Raw genomic sequence first — 19,655 nt, 5'->3', positions numbered from 1 at the left:
TAATGCTACAATAAGCAACTTGAAGTAAATCTTCTAATTAAATACAATTTCCGTATTGAAAACAGTATATTATAGTAGTAGATATAGTATAAAAGTATAGATCGTAGATATAGTAAAAGCTAAATGTACTTATTGTGATAATATCTATGGATGTTACCATGGTTTAGACTTTCACCTGGGACCTCCTTGTGGCCTGTAAATTGACAGGTATGATTGGGGCAGAAAGTAAAATGTCCTCTAGGTCTCCAACAGCCCTGTATACAAGAATAAGTGTTGACGTGCCATTAATATGCACAGTATAGTGGTTTTTTTTTGACAAGGAATCTGAAATATTTAAAAAGAAAATCATGGCAGTGGATTGCAGTATTGTGTGTGAGGGTGATGCTTTGCTAAATTAATGTACATTGTTTTTTTTTCTTTGTTTCTTTTTTTAAGGCAAATTGTAAAAAAAAAATCTATGTAGGAAATTATTGCAGTGCTTGCTTTTTTGTTTTCTGAGTGGATAAAACAGTATAAAGCATAAATAATGAATAAATCTCTGCTAAAAGGATATGTGGTGTTTTTCCTCTACAGTTTGATGATGGGTTCACAAACTTTCTTAAAAAAACCCCACATACCCTTTTAGCAGAGATTTATTCATTATTTATGCTTTATACTCTTCTATCCACTCAGAAAACACACTATTTCATTTCCCAGCTGTTAAATAACTGAAAGAAATCGATAATAATTATAATAACTTTGATAATGGTGGGTTGTGGTTTCCATCACAGTAACAAAATGAAAGCAATCATGGACCCCTGCTTATGCTTGGGGTCCCTGAGCCCCATGCTGACATATGGGTCATAAAGAGAAGTGTAGAAAAAATGCAGGTGTTTTATTTCCCCAACAGTATCGCTTGCAAAGCCTTCCTTCGTTTCCCATAGGCTGCTCCTGTCCTGCCTCCATGCCCAGCTCATTCTTCAGATTGCTGAAGTGTGTCGGCTCCCACGCTCCAGTCTGGCATCGCCTCATAACCTGCTCTGGTGATCCTATAAATGAGCTCAGCATTCTGTTGCTCAACTCGTGCAGAACCACAGACGTGTTCATCCTGCAGGAAAAATTACACGACATGCAAAAACCCAAAAATCTGACTTCTCAGCAATAGAACTGGGTTGTTTTGTGGTTACTGGGCAAGATTTGTGCCTGATGTGTAGAAGACAGAAGATGGCAGCAGACACTAGATAACAGAGAATTAACAGAAGAACTCTTCTGGACTTTACTAGCCAGATCTTCCAATCTGATATTCATTAATGTTGCTTGGCTTATCAGTGGCTGTATGTTTCATAATCTGTGTGACAGTTACTGAAAATAAACTGGGAGGGACACTAGGAAGAGTATACCATATTTATGATGTGTTCCTTCAAATGTAGGTCCCTTGCAAAATTAGAAAGGTGTTTGAACATAATGTATAGATAACTGGAGAAAAAAAAACAGACCCTGAGGAAATGTCATGTAGGCTATTTATTGAACATTTTAATCATTTCATTCTTGAAAAAGAAGAAATAGTTTAGATTATATGAATAGCGAACAAAATATAACATATACTCATATTAGTTTAGTTAAAATGGTTACAATTTTGGTTACTGTACATTGAATTGTGATCATTTATCAGACCAGAGATGTAAATTGATAAAAGTGAACAATGCCAGTTGTGTTTGCATTTATGTAGCTTTAGCACCATATATGTCTACTGTGGAGAAACAAGTTAATCTAAAACTGAAGAGAAAAATCAATCAACCTTCTTTTTCTTCCTTCCCTTTTTCCTTCCTTCCTTCCTTCCTTCCTTCCTTCCTTCCTTCCTTCCTTCCTTTTTTTTCAAACAGCACCATGCTTGGCAGCACCTTGTCTACATTAATGGTATTATTATGAGAATCTTATCCATGTAGTTAAAAAAAAAAAGTATCCTGGTTATAATACAACCAAATTTATATAATATCCATTAATATAAAATTAGGCATATTAGGTTCAATATCACTAACCAACAAAATATTAGTCTTATGTACTGTATGTATAGATATAAAAGACTTTAGGTTTACTGTTTTTTTTTTTTTTTTTTTTTTTACATATAATAACATACTCTCAACCCACTGTGTGATCCGTTGGAGTGTGTGAAGGCACTGCGTGTTGAGTAAAGCTCTTTACATCCATCAGCGCAGAGATTTCGTGCCTCAGGCTCACCTTCAACTTTTACGCACACAATTTCTGCCTCAGGGCTACATACCTGAACCTTCCTGCCTTGAACCTCCAAAAGGAGCCTGAGAGAGAGAGAGAGAGAGAGAGAGAGAGAGAGAGAGAGAGAGAGAGAGAGAGAGAGAGAGAGAGAGAGAGAGCAAGCATGCATTATATTATAGAATCATGTAACTTAAGCCATTGGGGCCAAAAAGGAACAACTTATTGAAGCTAAGGTAAATGTAGCAGAATATGTTTTTATATAGACAGGAAGCCTGTGTGTAATTGTAGCTATCAAAGCTGCCATTACTGGTACAAACACAAATAATATTTAATAGCTTTATGCTACATACAGAGTTGTGCTCATTGTGTTTCTTATTAAATCCCAAAATCTATCCTCAATCTTCATGATGTAAAAATTTTGTAATGTAAATGTAAATGTAAATGTAAAATTTTTTTTTTCATTGAGTTTACAAACTAAAACTTTAGTTAGCAGTTGATGCTAAGTGTAACTGCAGTCAGATTACAGCCACAGAACGCCACAGATTTAAAGAAGTAATTTACCAACAAAATGTTGATATTCTGGACAGATTTTTCTCGTTTCCACATCACTGAGCTTTTACTACTATTGTCTGTAATAAAATCTTCATGGATTTGTGCTAGGTAGCAAAGTCCTTAGCCTCAGTTAGCTAGCTAATACTGTAACTGGTCTCTGCGGTTGTTAGTTGCCGAGCAATAGCTGTAATGTTGTCTTGGCTTTATACACAACTGCTAATAATACTAACAAGATTTCAGAGAAAAAAAAATGTTTTTTCTCTAACATGAAAATGAATGTTAGTTATTTTTCCAATCATGCAGTTTAGTATTGTATGTTTTTTTTTTTGTTTTTTTTTGAAAGGACAGGTTTACCTCTTCATGACTTTTATTTGTCTTTATAACCAGAGATGATGAGAAACAAGCAACTATTACTATTACCACTTTGTTTCTATTTCATTTTCTCTCAATCTTAGTCACATGCCAATTCCTACCAACTAGTTAGCTCTAAATTTGGGGAATACTTTTTTCTGCCATTGCTTTATCATAGGGCAGATGTACAAAATGCTAACTGCACTCTTCTGCATACATGAGTTCATAAATACATTTTTTGTGTTGTGGTGATTGACAGGGATGAGCTTAAGAATTGTCACATTGCCAGGATGCAATCTCCTACAATCTCCTGATAACATCTCCTTTATAATTATCAGCTCCTCCTAAGGCTTATAAATAAACGTAAAGCTAGTTCTGGAGGATGAATTTTATTTGTCTTAGTTCACTTGTTATTGCAGATACTTCGACATATCTTGTGTACGCTTTCTGATTCTGAAAGCACAAATTCACAGGTTGCATTTGAATGCAGCATTTGAATAAGTGTGTCCATTCTTATCCACTAAGGACCGGTGTCTCTCACAGTCTAAATCGTTTCCAAGTTTCCTGATCCCATAAGGCCTGGTAAGACGAGCTGGTCGACTTGGTAGACTAAGGTTAATCTGCATTTTTTTTCAGCAGGGCAGCAGATTTATTATTGCTAATATTTGTAGAGTAAAATCCAGAAAATAAGAATGGGAGAGTTTTCGGACACTGAAAGCAAGCAGAAGAAAGATTGTATGCATTTTTTGGCATTTATTGCTTTACTTTGCTACAGGCATCTTACTGACTGTGTGGTGTGAGACTGCAAGACATCTTAAAGGCGAGACAGAGCAGCAAGGGATTTCCCTGAGGGCAGATTTAGTTACAGGCTACTTTTCATGTGATCACAGCAGAGAGGTGAGCAGGAAGAAAGTGGACAAATAGTTTTCTGCGCCTCTCAGATAGATCACCAAGTCTACTCGGTTACTGAATGAAAGCGTTAACACTTAACGCACGGTATTCCATAATGCTGACCACACTTCAGGACCAGTGCATGCAAACATTGTAAAACAACCAATTCAGAAAACATGGTTATTTTTGTGTTATTGCCTTTTTCTTCAGCCATGCAGTGTCTTACCTTGAGGCCTCCTACTTGTGATCCACCTGGAAAGACCATCTTTGAGTTCTCTTGCTCCTAAAACAGACATTTAAACTGACATCAAATAAATGTTTAAAGTTTAAAACCAGTTGTGCTGATAAGGATAAATTCACATTAAAACCCAATACACCAACGCATACAATGCTGACTCCTTTATTCCGAAGTGCTGACTTCATGCTTAGCACTTCTGAAATATAGACCTCAGAAAGTCTATCTTGTATACTGGCTCATAGCAGGTTAGAGTTGGTTTTGTGCCCAGTGATGTAAGCCACACTGCCAAAGGGCCGCTTGTAAAAGCTTGTAAGTGTGTGCCCGGTGTTGCAAAACACACTCACGTAATCGGAGTTGGCCTCCAAGATCTCCTCGGACTCGCTGCTCTCTGAGCTGCAGTCACCGTTCACACACCGAGCAGCTCTCTTCTCTCTGCCTGACCTCAGAAAATCAGTGGCCGAAGACCTTCTGAGCAACGCTAGGGCAGAAATGTCAACTTAGTTAGTAGTATGGCTTCAAAGTGAGTGATTTTCTTAACACAAAAGTCATGAACTAATGCAAAAAATACATCAAAGTAAACACAAGCTCTGTATAGATTTGTGTTTTCCCAAATTTATCCTACTGATAAGGAGAAAATTACATTTTAATATTTTTTAACAATGGTGCGGACATCCAGCACTGGATCTGGGAAAGTCTCGTATACGGCAAACAAATAATGACCAGAATTTTTCTTTAATAAGCAATACACCTGTAATGTTACTCTCTTCTTAATCTATCGCTTCCAATCTGTGGAAAAGTGTCTTTAGGTCACCATAAATAGATTTACACTGAACTTTTGACTTTACTACTAAAACAAACAAAAAAAAAAAACATTTAAAAACATGCTTAAAAATAATTAGATTATATAATAAAAGTATATAATTCTATAATATTACTCTAATGACTCTATAGCATGCATGTACGCTAAATTATATACTTTTACAGAGAATAAAAAGAAGATAGTAAAACATCACAGTACACGTAATAGTACAATGAACCTGGACTAACAGAGTAACATAATATAAGGTCTAATATCATAATATTCTTTAATATATAGGTCTTTAATATAAGTAAATATAAGGTCAGTGCAACTGCTTAGTCGAATAAGATTAATAGGAAATAGAAAAGTGGTATCCTTAAATCATTATATCTTCCAGTTCCAGGTTCCAGTATTTTCATAATTGTTATGTACTGTAGTAATTGAACCAGGTCTCCTTTCATTAAAACGGATCCCCTGGTCATTTAAGTTTTCACCAGAAGTAAAAACTGCTATTAGAAGTTGATATCTAGTTCTGCCTCGTTAACGTTTACTCCCTAGCAAAGCAAAATTATATTTTTTAAACTTGAAACCCCATGAGACCGCTATAACGTTGTGTTACCTGCTTCACAGATGTAGGCCATGAGTACCAGGATAAGCAGAGATGCAGCCAGCTCTCGATGTCTTCCCATCTCTTCCTTTTTTCTCAGAGTGCTTGTACACAGCGTCCAAGCTCTACAATTTTGTAGCGTACCTATCAGCCAGGCCCCACCCTTCCACTATTTATAGGGGTGTGTCCTCAAGCATCTACCCCTCTGGTACACCTGTAACTGTGTTGCATTTCCATAACCCAACCCACTGTCCACCAGGGCATCTGGTTTGAGGTTCGAAAGATGGTCTTTAACACAGTGACTAGGGGATATTGAACACCAAGCACTAGCTAAGGACATTCGATAGGTGCTGCTTGGTTTGTAACCATAAGCAATGTATGCAGGGTTGTGTGTTTTTTTTAACAGCAGGTAAAATGCCAAAAAAAAATAAGCCTTGTATGCTAGAGGAAACGAAGGATTAATGCGTTCTTTTGATGGTCTCATTAAGGTTTATTGGGGTGAAACTTCAAATCTTCAAAACTATATTGCCTGTGCTTTAGTATAACCTGACTGGCTTTAGTGGTATTAGGTCCTTTCTAAAGAATGAATGGTAGATAAACATTCATCTATTCTATCCTGGTCATCATCATGGTGGATCTGGAATCCCAGGAACACTTGAGTGTGAGGTGCAAGGAACTGAAATACACCAGTATATTGTGACCTAGGGGCAACTTAGAGTCATTGGTCATCCAACATGGCATGTTTTTGGGAGTTGGGACAAAACTGGAGAACCCAGCTACACCCAGAAGCAACCATGAATCCAACAAATTGTTGTTTAAAGCACATGTTTAAGGGCCCCAGTGGTGATTCTCAAGAAAATAATGTTAAATCTAGAACCTTTAAGGGCGTTTTTTAAGGTTTAATGTAGGTCCATTCACAAGTCCGAACAAGACCCGTTTTACAATGATAAACACTAGTAACTCTACAAAGAAATTGCTCAATACCGTTATAGATTTCTTCCCAGAATTTCCACTGATATTTATTACACTTGCTAGTTTTGGTTTGGTGTTTTGAAATGTACAAAATGCCAAATTTATGGACTTGTTCTTGCACATGCAATGATTTTTTTAAACAAACTTGAAACTTGTGAAGAACCCTTTTTTTGATCATTTACTGGCTCTAAAGTCCTTCAAGATGCTCATGTCATTCGAAGGTGGACATAATCTCTCAAACTTTTAGTTAACAGAAGAAGGTAAAAGCTGAGTGTGCCAAGGGGACATATTTCAAATGACAAGGACAAGCGAAAACTTTCATAGTCATGTAGAAAATGAAGCTGCCGGCAAAGCCGTTAGGCGAGTTGGACTAAACACCTAGAAGTATCTTTTCCTCTTTAGATCACACACCTGTTCTTTACCTGGAGCCCGATGCGGTTCGGTTACCTGCTCCAGTTCAGGTCCGCTACTTCAGCCGTGCCATCATTCAGTTCAGGTTCAGCGGCGTCCCACCTTGAACAATTTCTTCTTTGTTCAGTAGAGCACGACAGATCGGATCCTGAAGATTTTTTCGGGATTATACAGATTGAAGGTGGATAGAGTGGTTGCATGGACAAAGGGTCTTGTGATTTCGGGGTGTACTGTTACCTGCTCCTCTAATTAAGAAGTCATCGAGAAGCTGGACAGGAGGCAAAGATGGAGACATTCCATGAAAGAAAAACAGTCCATCGAAGAGCCATTAGGATGAAACTGACCATGATAACCTCTCTACAGGAATCTGGGATGTGCCAGGCGTAACACTCTTGCCGGTGTTTGTTTGCAGTGTCTGCTGAGGCTGTTGCTTGTGATGACTCTTACAAGCCCATTATTCTCTATAGTTTCACTTTGGAGGCTTGTGAAATTCCCCATGCAGGAAGCTGTGATTCTCAAGTCTTGCATTGAGGTCTGGATGCCTGGCAGTTTTTAAAGAGAGCAGTTAAGAGTGCAACTCAACTTGATAGCATATTGTGAAACGGTTGGTGTTGACTCGATGGAACACTTTTCATGTGTGTTTCCTTTCTTACTCGGTTTTCATTTTTAAAAAACCGAGCGAAATGAAAGAAAAAATAGGAAGCGTCTGTTATATTATTACTTTTATTTTATTTAATTTTATATAAAGTAATAACACTTTTGACATTATATTACAGGATTTTGTGTTAGTCTATGTGCCATCATTTGTTGATAACAATCAAAATGTCAGATTTAATTTTTTAAATGTACTGAAATGACAGAATGGAAAAAAGTCAGTGTTTGGTGTTTTATGAACCCATGTTTTACAACATAAAAGCATAATAATAATAACAAAAACGTGACTTCAATATTGGTGGTTACACATCTGTAATTTTAGAAATTAGTAAAAAATAAAATATATATCCAAATATAATTTCTGTATCTTTTCTAAATAATCTCAAGTGTGACTAAAATATAAGGAAAAAAAGAAATACTAAAATCTTGATACTAAATATTTTTCATATATGTAAAATGGAAAGTTATGGTCAGTTTCATCTAGGGTTTGTATTTACTTGCTGATTATCCTATTATGTGATTTTAATAGACACTTTTTGTACGCACACACACACACACACACACACACACACACACACACACACTTTCTTTCTTACGCACACACATAGGCCATGCTGTTATGTGACACATCCTTAACTATGATGATGCAGGGTACATAGAGTGATATAATGATTAAAATGCAGAAACAGTCACTCGCTCTGCCTGTGCTGTCTGTTCTGTAGCTCTCACAAAGGCACGGAAAAAGAACAGAGACATTTAAGCATCACAGCACTCCTGTCTCGAAAAAATAGATCCTGGGTTAAGACCACGACGGACCCGCCAACCTTCATGTGTTTCGAGGAGGAGTTTCATGTTGTATAAAAGAATGAGTTACTGTATATGCAGAAGCCAAACAAAAATATGAATGTGTTATGACGGACAGTTTTGAACTCTGTGATATTAATTGACAAACCATTCTCTTTTACTCAAGCAGACGTTGGAAAATTGTCAAAAAACACTTTTGGTTTTTGGCTGAAAGACAGAAAGGGCAAATTTTTTTATTGTAAACGGTAATGGTCAACGCTTAGACAGGTTTAGAGTTTGAACAGCAGATCAACAGTGAAAATGTCGGCCATGTGAAACCATTTCGCAGCTTCTCCAAAGGTTGTTAGACAAGCAGTTTGAAAAAAAAAAAGGCCGTTTTTACTCCCCCCCCCGCCTGCAAAACAAAGAATTACTCCTCCTCCAGGTAGGCAGGTCAGCCGTCACTGATTCGTTGTGCCATCACAGTAATTAGGATACAGTCTGTTTTTTTGTAAACGTCTCGCACAGACACATGCAGCCTTGGAAATATATTCACATCAGAAGTGAGAAATGTTATTCATTCCATTTATGAACAAAAGTGACTTGTGCTGATTGTTATACATCAGGAAAAAAAAAAACAAAAAAAAAACATTGCGTTTCTGATATTGATTCCTTAAATGTCTGGGATGTGCAGTGCACTTGGCAGTTGGGAATCCAGTGATATGCATTAATACTGATTGTACACTGTATGAAGATGCTCTGGTTCTTCTGCAGAGAAACATAACTTCATCAGAATGTTCATCTCCAACTAGCACACCTGCTTCAGAATTGCAGACAATCCCTGAATTCATCAAGACAAGCTCAAATGATGTCCCTTTTTCAGCTCTGGAACTCCATCTTCTGTCTTCCATGTTGATTTATGAAAACACAGGTTTTGTCCAGCAGGAGCATATATTTGTGTAAGACAGAAAAGTGAGAAAGACAGAATGAGTGAGAAAGAAGCACACAGATTTATCCTGATCTTCTCCTCTACACCTCTTTCTCTCCAGTGCTCATGAGCGACGTTCTGCGCAGGTTCTCCTTGACCTTGATGAACTCAGGAGCACTGCGTGAGCACTCCTCCTGCCGTTCCTGCTCCTGCTCCAACTAGGAAACACATATAGGTACATTATTAGAAAATGACGTTGCTAAATGGTTTCTGGATAGGTCAGAATCATTCTGAAATGGTTCAACTTGGAACTCTCTCTTAATCTATTATATGGTTTTATAAGAAATCGATTCATTTTGAACTTCAATCAGTGCTGTGGATGGGTTACTGGTGGTGGTTGAGTAACTCTGCAGTATGTAATCATAAAGCAAAAAAATAATGTAATCACTTGAAAAAGCTACTAAATATTCACTTTAATATACTTGAAAATATGATTTATGATTTATGATATATGATTTTATCTCCAATAGCACTAGTTCCAATACTTTTGGAGGGGAATGTATGTGTTTCACAAACCATTATACATTTTTAGAATAGAAGAAAACTCTCTATAGATGACATCAACAAGAAACCTTACAAAGAATTTCACAGGAATTTCACCTCCTCCAGTTGTTTGTGCCTCTTGAGAAGCTCTTGCTCCAGAGGTGAGACCTTTTTCCGAGCCTCCTCCTCTTGCTTTCTCTGTTTGATCATCTGATCTCTCTTCCTTTGCTCCAATACACGCTGGAGCTCTGGTTTATTCTCCACACCCCTGTCAAAGACAGATACAGAATTACAGAGTATCTGGACAGCCCCGGCTTTTTTGGGTCATGCTGAAAAACCTGATGTAAAAACACTTGACATCATGTCCTCTGAGTGAGTGTGTTTAATGTGTTCCATTTTGGTTTGATATTACCTCTGGAAGTGATCAATAGTTATACATATTAAATAAGTGACCTAGATAGGCTACAGAGTGTGCATTACTTAAGCTACTATATCAGCACGCTATATCAGCATGCTAAATGCTGGAAGCATGGCATTATTCCCAGAACTAACTGCCGTCTATAGCATGAATTGATTTTGGCCAATTTCAAAGTTAGATTTAAAAACAAAATTTATTTACATATAACGCACTACAATGGATATATTTATTAGAGACTAAGAAAACTAGCTAGGAAATTGGCTAGATATATCTAATTAAAAAGTCGCTAATTAGCTTATAGTCATAACTCATCATTAATCATAAAACATGCCTGAAATTTGTCAAACCAACTGTCTAATCTACAGGCTAACATAGCTAGCAGAGCCTGTTTTATCAGAGAAAATTGGCAAGCTAGCCAACTGGCGCTAAGTAATACAAGAAAATAATTATGACTGTATAATACAGTCATAACCATTAAAGCAGTTAAATAAATTGTTAAAGCAGTTGCGCATGAAAGGTATTGCCACAACGTCAAGCCGTGATTTCAATATATAAGCTAACTAGCTTACTAGGTTACTTAATGCCAAACAATCCATGTTTAGCTAGTTACTGATAGTATATGTAAATCAATGAAGTATCACATATCAACCTAACACAGCTCACATACTTTAGCTTAAAAAAATTTGCTAGCTGATATTGGAAGCTAGCTAATTTGGCTAATTTAAGTAATGCTGGAAATACACAAGCTAGCATCACTTACTCTCATAGGAATGAAATATATCTTACACCGATAAACATGTAATGTTTCCATGTCCTGAAATATTTTGCTATTATATTGTTTTTGTCTAAAAATGGAGTACATCTTGACATAGTTTGGTTTTAGCTACTCTTTTTCTTCAGAACTATCCTTGTCAACTTTATTAATAGCTTTATATTTAAAAATAGCTTCTGATAAAACTGTCTAAGTGAAAACATGAATATATAACAATATCTAGTGCTCCTGAAGAAGAATGATTAACATTTTTATTATTTCTCCAATAGATGGCACTCACGTTATATTCTGTAAAGGCTGAGTGTCGATGTAAGCAAACGGATTTGTGAGATATTAAGGTGTTAGTTTACTCAGTGTGACCAACTGTCAAGAGCTAAAAATGTCTGCCCAACTCACAGAATTTCCAAAGAAATGAAACTGAATAAAACTATTTAGATTTTTAGATTAAAGTTATTTAGTGTGTTTTGTGATCTGATCGATCGTTCTCATGACAACTGATTTTAGAGAATACATCAATACCAGGTGATTAGATGGTTAGGGATCTGCTAAGCAGACATGTAGACACGGACATGTTCCCTCACTGACTGCTAATTAAATTAGGTGTGAGCCTGTTTCCTCCACAGGGAGGAGGCTTTGAATGTGCTTAGAAGTGGAAAAGCAGTTTGCGTGTTATAATTATCATCCTTCTTAATTTATATAGTGTCCGTGAAGCAAAGGAGACATGGAAACAGCAACAACAAACAAACAGAGCTGTGAGTAATGAGGCGAGTTAGACACACAGCCGCCTACAGACCTGCTCCCTGAGACCCAGAGGAAGGCTTGTGCTCACACAGGCATATCGATGGTACACTAACTCAAAATTTGTACATCATGGTGGAAAGAAGACCATATTGTAATATTTACATCAGATATGTTGCTAAATTAAAAAAAAACTCGTCATGTGGAGAAACTCTAGCATTGTTGCACCAAAATGGTGAATTTTACAAGTTTACATTGTTCGTATGAAATCTTAACATAATCTGTGAATATGATTAAAAGTGACATTTTACATGATTAATAATGTCCTGCATTTAGCATAATTTTGTCTAGCAAGTGAGGAGTTTTATGCTAAGAAGGATGCTAGTTAGCAGGCATTGCTACAATGATCTAGTAGCTGTGCAAGATATATCATAAAGAAACATAACATGTAAGTGCAGGTGAAAAAACAAAACACCAGACAGTATAACTGATTTCCTTTTCACAATTTAGCACAGACTATCAGTGTGTTTTAAAAAGGATGCTTTGTGTTAGTGTATTTTCAAAGTTAAAGCGGTGGTATTTAAGTGAATGTAGGGATAAACAGTTTTGGAAAGCTCAAACATTATCCATGTGGGACCATTTTGATATCATTTTCCCCATCCCAGTTATCATGAATAATACAAATTACACTATTCCCTTAGCACGTAACATGAGAATAAATAAAGGACGAGCTCTACTCTGTCTCTGTCCTCTGCATTCCTTCCTTCATTGTCACTCTTTTTGTCTTCTGTCTCCGTCCTCTCTAAAGACCCAAGCCGTATAAACGCTTATCTTCAGAGAGTTCAAAAGGAGAGATGGGCACCGTTTAGTAGTGACCCAATTCTTCTGCCACTTAGGCTAAAAGACTATATCCTGTTGCTGTTATCTCTCGCTTTCCTTTCCCCTCCCTGTGGAGTGCCCTCACTGTGCTCTCTTAAATCTTCCAGGGCCAAAATGACTTCAGGTGCCAGAAGTGTCCAACCAGATACCTTCCTAATGGCAATGGTGGCTCAGTGCCAGCTTAGTGTTATGTATCTTGCAGCATGGATATGGACATAGACACACACACCTACACACACTACCATCCCTACTTAAACTCCAATCTATGCCTGTAACTGATGAAAGAGTACAGACGAGAATCTTTCTAAAATGTCCAATCTTTTGCAGTGCCTAAAAATCTATCCTTTAAATTTAGCCTCGGGAATGCAAATAAGACCCAAGAGACCGGTTCGGTAGACGAGCATTGTTCCAGAGATGCTACATAGGCTTCGAAGGACCCGTTTTAGATAACGGTGTCCGACCCAAAAGCAATAATGCAAAACAGTGGGAAAGTAAGAGCTGAACAGTGCTACTGTGCTTGCTCTTGTTTGGCTGAATGGGACTCTTTTTAAAATGCTCTTTAATGTGTCAGAGACGAAGAGAATAGCAGGATAAAAGGTGCCTATGTTGGCCAGTTTAAAGCGGAGGCGCTTTAGTTGCCCTTGTCTCCATACAGAGAATGACTGTGTTGTGAATGTGTTAAGGCTTGGAAGGGGGTATGTGTTGTAGCTTGTGGTTCCCAGGCAACTGTGAAGCTTGTGTTGCAAACGCTTATTCGCCAAAAAAAAAAAAAGACAGCTTTTCCTAGGGTCTCAGAGTTCCTTTTGCTATTTTTGCTTCGCATGACATGTTGTTTACTTTATAAAACGTCTAAGATTTGTCAAACTTGATCTCAAATTCAAAATGATGATAATCATTCGTGTGTCTTGATTTCTGTTGAATTTTCACCCATAGTGTATGTTCTGAGTAAGATACTTCCTTTGGTAAGCTGTAGTGAAAAATAAAGTGAAATATGTAGCAAGAGGTCCCGAGGGTCTGTGGGTGGTACTGCTGTATATACAGCTGTTAGGAGGAGCACGACAGTTTCTGCAAGGCTCCCCTGCTGAGCTGTTCGGAAATGATTCAGCTCTGTATCACGTCTTCGCTTCAGTATATCACTTACTCAAGGATTTCCCATTTCTGCCTGTCCTGAAGTGCTACAGGACAAGTTGCTGTCTTTCATGGACTGTCACAAGTTTAGTTGAATGCAGAAAACAGTATCAATATTATCTTCATTAAAGAACATCAATTATTCATAAGTAGTTACTGTTCATATAGTAAATAGACATGCCATGCAAAGCAACATTAATAACTGATTCATGCAGTGCTTACAGATAGAGTACTATAAGTATATTCAATAGACAGCATTTAGATTTAACCCTCTGATCAGATTCTAGTTTTGAGCCTGTTTATCCTTCTTCATGTCTATAGTATATCTTGATTTATTTTTGCTGCCGCTGCTGTTTTTTTCCGCATTATTTTTATGACAGACTTGAAATTTGCAATTTTTTAACATCTAATACTTCATTTTTATTTGTATAGCACATTTAACAATGGACCTTGTCACAAAGCATCTTTACAAAAATATATAACACAAGATATAAATATCAATTTTGCATTGTGTCCCTAATGAGAAATCTGGAGAAGTCACAAGGAAAAACGTCCTGAGACGATACGAGGAAGAAAACCTGAGAGGAACCAGACACAAATAGGAACCCATCCTCATCTGGGTGACACTAGATTGTGTGGTTCTAAAATAGAATAAAATAATTTAAAAATAAATAATAATAATTAAAAACATAAAAATATTTAAGCTGGAAAAAAAATCAAAGCATTAAAAATAAATATTGTATAGCAGGTAATACCTTTAAATAAATAAATAAATAAATAAATACAATTTATTACTAATGTGTTTTTCATAACATTTTTCTGTCTTGCATTAAGTACTCTGTTGTGAGTAGTCAGATGTTTAAATATGCTGAGATTGGAAGTAATAATTTATCCTTTTATTTGGAAAAAATCCCAAATCTATATTAATATAATGTAAACTAGATTTGTAAAGTTCGTTGCGACAAACTTTGATGTTGGCTTTGACGAGGCAAGTATTCGCAAAGGCCGGTGCTTTTTGGAGGCGAGTGGACATAAGGGTCAGTGTTACTTTTGGAGAAAGTGGACAGAAAGATAGGGTGCCAAAACATTTGGAGGCAAGTGGAGACGAGCATGTGACGTCATCCGAATACTCCTGAGGAAGTTCCCCTCATTCGGCTGAGTGTTTTGATATGTCACATGTCCATGTTGTAAAAAGTTTTTTGATTTTGCATATTTTGGGGGCGGGGCTGCGGGACAACCGAAAGGCCAGTCGGTACACCAATTTAAAACTTTGTTCAGAGTATCTCCCTAAAGGAGCTGGCCGAGTTTGGTGTAGATAGATCGAAAGCTTGCCGAGTTACTACAACATATCCGAATCTGGTACATGTGGCTCGAAAGCCCTAGGCCGCATTAAATTTTATAAATTTTTGTCATAGCCTAAATAGGAAAACAGAATGTTTATATATCCACACATACCTTATAAGATTTAATGTGTGTATTATTTGGACTCCATTACTAGTTGTGTGTGTATGTGTGTGTACTTTTATACCGTTTATGGTTCATAAGCAGCTCTCGGTGAAGCTCCTGGTGGCTTTTAGAAGCTTTGACTGGATTAACCAGCTTTTTTGGCTTGATGAGATCATCGTCCCCTTGCACATAATCAGGATGAGGGGCATAGCTGGCCACAGGGAGGATATTCCTCCGTGGGCATCGCAATGGGTCATCATATGATATTTCAGGCTGATGAGGCTGTTCCCACTGGATATCTGCGTATGCTGAGGCTAGAGACAGAGAGAGAGAGAGAGAGAGAGAGAGAGAGAGAGAGAGAGAGAGAGAGAGAGAGAGAGAGAGAGGAATTTTAGAAAAGTTAATTGCATAATGTAATAACATTACACTGTTGAATTTAAATTTTCAGGGCTTAGAAGATGTGCATATGAAATCCAACATATACTGTAAGTTCATCCTTGAGTAATGTGCTACTGTGCTGCTTAGGAGAGGAAGTGAAAGACTAGTTGATATTCATCGTCATTAAGTGTTTTAGTCATCAGAACCCTGCATGTTTTTCCCTTTTATATAGTTTGTTTAGCCAGAAGACAATCCAGCAATCAAAAACTCTAGCATGATTCAACTGCAGTGACAAAGATTCAGACCCACCACATGATGTAAATCAGTCTTGACACATTTTGGTTTCTTAGCAACTAAAAGGAGCCAAAGAATAGAGCTGTAGTGCTGCAGAAATTCCATGTGTTTTACATCTTAAAGCTGGATGTGATAAACTCCTTATTTATCAAAATATTACATTTATTCAGTGCCAGCTTCATGTTTCCCATGATCTCCATTTCTATGCACACTTGCAATGTTGGACAAAAGGTTTGCAGAAATAAATAAATAAATAAATCGGGCTGTGTCCTGAAAACATACTTCAGAAAGATTTTTAGTTGATTAGTCAAAAAAGGAGTAACACAAGATCATGGAAAGCATGATGCTGGTGCTCAATGAATGATACATTTATAATACTTCACTTTACTGAGTGAAATCACTGTGTATATGAAAACTATCCCCACCCCTAGTGTTTAGTGTTTAGTGGTGGGCGGTGTGTGGGGGGGTGGGGTGGGGATCACCCGGTACAGACAAAAACACAACCTGTCAGATTCAAACTCACTGGTTCATGGGATTTCCAAACATAACTATAGCCTGTGAGTGATTCAATATTAGCGAGACTGAGAGAAAAGAAATATATTACCAGAAGTAGCAGGTGAACACTTTAGCCTTTTTTTGGCTGTTTATGTTTCTTTGGATTCTGGAGGAAATTCCTGAGATCCATTTCCTGTCTGCTGAACCCAGCAATTTACACGTCCAAACAAGCCCGTTAAAGTGCAGGGCTTTAACATGCAACCACAGTACCTGTTATTACAGACCAATGTGTTGTATTTAAGATGAAGGAAGCTAAAATAATATAAGAGGCATGTGGTTTTAGGTTAGAGCGTAAGAACTCATTTAGATTTAAGGCTACCACTTGTGCTTAGTGATTTTTGCTTACCGAGGCTAGTTTCAGTCTCAGACACCAAGTCTGCGACTGACGGCTGCACGGAGCGTCTGGTATCTGTCGTACACTAATCTGGTGACAAGCTTCAGAATCCTGACCTGGTATACATTCCTGTCCTGTTATACTTTAACCATCTTTTAACCATCAGGATCAACCAGTATATCCACATTATATCATATACACTCTAGGACAACGTCTCAGAAATGACCTGAACGGAGGCAATAAGTTGCATATTGCACTCCATCACATTTAACGTGTTCCTGTCTGACTATTTTCCAGGATATCTGTTGGATATCGAAATCGGATAAGCTTTTACAGAGAATATATGATGCTATAAAAATACCTCATCTGCCACGTTAGATAAATTTACAGATGTGAACGTTTCCATTTCAACCTCAGGCATACTTATTGATTCAGCTCAACTTAAGAGTAATTCATTTATGGCGAGCTCTACAGGCCACAGAGCATCACAGACTCCTTCAATTCTCGTTGGACGGAAGATATTAAAGGCGAACTGATCCTTAGCCGAGTGACAGTGGAAAAAGATCAGGTGTCATATGCTCTGAGGCCAGATCTGAACAATGGTAAAGGTTTTGAGGAGGAACTAGAGACGATCTACGCTATTCAATATTAAAACCAGAGCACAATGGATTCCACAGGAGAAAAATATGCTCCAAAAATCAAAGCACAGGATGAAAAAAACCTGAACAGACGTCTCATAAGTGCTGTATCCTGTTTGTACTGAATCTTTGCAGGATTGTTTTTTTAGATTAGATCCTTATTGTAGGTTTCGTTAACTGTTCATAAGAGGTCATGTTCCCGTTACTCACTCGCTATGTGTTCCTGATTGTCGCTTTCACTATGAATGAGGTCAGATCTAACCAACTAAATCTAACCAGGCTACATAATTATTCTAATCATCTAATACTGACATCTGTCCTAAAGCAAGAATAGATAGCACTAACACTCCTGATTATCTTAAAAATAGTTAATTATGTATAAGGTCCTGTCATGTCACCATGTCACCATCTCAGCCCTCCAACTCCCAGCTCCAAGTTGTGGGCAGTGAACAAACATGGCCGCCCTAGCTACAATCCTCACCACACAAACACACCTTTTCGTTCTCAGACGCCAAGGTAGTGATTTCACCAAGGTACTGACTGTTTTCAATCAGCCCCGAATAATCACAAATAGCTTAAAAGAACTTTAATACAGTTTACTCATTACAAAGTATTTGAGATCACCAAGCCTTGGTTTGACCCTAGTTTCGATCCTCACGTTGCTTGACTTTGCTTTGACTTCACTGTGCAATTTTTGAATGTTTGCCTGAGTTTGTACAGTACATGACACAGACTATTGACAAACAAACAGACAATGACACACTTTCTAATTTCACCTCTGCTTAAGTCAGTTGTCCACTAGACCAACAAGCCTAAGGTAGCTAACAAGCAAGCAATGCCTATAGCTACCATATCATACTGTTAAATGTACTGTATGTGTATGAGCTACATTTTTAATATTCTATCATTCCTCTTCTGAAATAAGTTTCTTGCTAGTGTTATGTCCTGAGGAAAATAAGCAAAAACAATCTCCAGACAGTTGGAGTTGACTGTGATGATATGGTTTGTGTTGAAGTAGTTTGCACAATGCAGATCAGCTAGCTATAGTTAGCAACATTGCTTTTCAAGCTCTAGAGCACATTCAGTTGTTTAATATATTTTGGTCATGGAATTTTTCCAAACGTCACCATTTTTGTTTGGAGCTTACCAAATTAACGAGACAGCAAACGGCTGTATTAATAATCCAAGAGCAGGAAAAGATCGGGCATTTCATGCCAAATTCAACTCTTTATATAAAACACATGGAATAAATCTATGTATTTGTGCAGATGGAGTAAGAGAAATAGTATAAGAGCGAAGGTCACTGACAGGATGCTTGTAACCTTCCCTTAAGAGTGTGGTCATTTCCTCTTTATTAATGGTCAAGACTAATGAGAATGTGTTTTTTCTTGAAGGTTATAAAAGCTTGATGTAAAAAAAATTATCTATTTTTTTCTGATGTGGACCCAGTGGGAGTAAAACCAGTTGGTGTGGTGTGTCTTTGTATGGATATGTGGCCATATTTTCATCTCATGGGTCGTCATAATGATGGGAAAATCCTGTTTTGACCTTGTAGGGACACCAGCTGGTTCCCATGAGGGAATAACTGCTGGAATTATTTAAGTAAAGAGATATTTAGCTACAGTAGAAAGTCGATTTAGAGAGTGAAAATGTGTGTGTGTGTGTGAGAGAGAGAGATAAGGAGAGAGAGAGAGAGAGAGAGAGAGAGAAGAAACAATGTGTAATACAGCATGAAAGATGGTGCTATGGAAATAAAAGGGAGGAGGAAGAGGAAGAGAATGGAGTCACAGGATCTCCCGGAGTATTGAATGCTCTTTCATGGCAGGATCTATCTCCTCATTGATTAGATATCTATGTCAAGCAGGGCAGAGGCGGTGAGTTTGCTGCATCTGTTCTGAAAGTTAATATCCTTCCATTTTATGGCTGTAATGCATTTAGCTGCCTCCCTCAAGACCTTGGGAGTCAGTTAACGTGTCCAGTAAAGGATGTCTGCTTCCAAGAGTCTGCTTTCAGGAACAGACGAACGTTAATTCAATTTCATCTTTGTGACTATGAAACACAGGTACAGATCTGCTGCTAGACGTGAAAAAAAAAATGCCTGTCTGAATATGAGTCATGTGTTATTCAGAAGAAAA

General features: G+C 37.5%; 1 protein-coding gene across 2 annotated transcripts in view; it reads right to left on the bottom strand.

Annotated features, from left to right (window-relative positions):
• Positions 1-8,233: 8,233 nt before the first annotated feature.
• The window catches only part of si:ch211-236d3.4 (protein FAM107B), a 30,182-nt gene continuing 18,760 nt past the window's right edge, over positions 8,234-19,655 (bottom strand). The window contains exons 4-6 of one of the 2 annotated variants that reach the window (XM_060858219.1): positions 15,404-15,635; positions 10,035-10,208; positions 8,234-9,615 (exon numbers count right to left, since the gene is read on the bottom strand). In XM_060858219.1, the coding sequence (XP_060714202.1) occupies positions 10,043-10,208; positions 15,404-15,635 (398 nt within the window). In that variant the 3' untranslated portion in view covers positions 8,234-9,615; positions 10,035-10,042. The remainder of the gene's footprint in view (positions 9,616-10,034; positions 10,209-15,403; positions 15,636-19,655) is intronic. The other variant, XM_060858218.1, reaches the window with a different exon arrangement.

The sequence above is a fragment of the Tachysurus vachellii genome, chromosome 22 (genome assembly GCF_030014155.1).
Source record: "Tachysurus vachellii isolate PV-2020 chromosome 22, HZAU_Pvac_v1, whole genome shotgun sequence".
In the NCBI taxonomy this organism is placed as follows: domain Eukaryota; kingdom Metazoa; phylum Chordata; class Actinopteri; order Siluriformes; family Bagridae; genus Tachysurus; species Tachysurus vachellii.
Note: the sequence above shows the minus strand (reverse complement) of the source record. Positions and strands in the feature narration are given on the sequence as shown.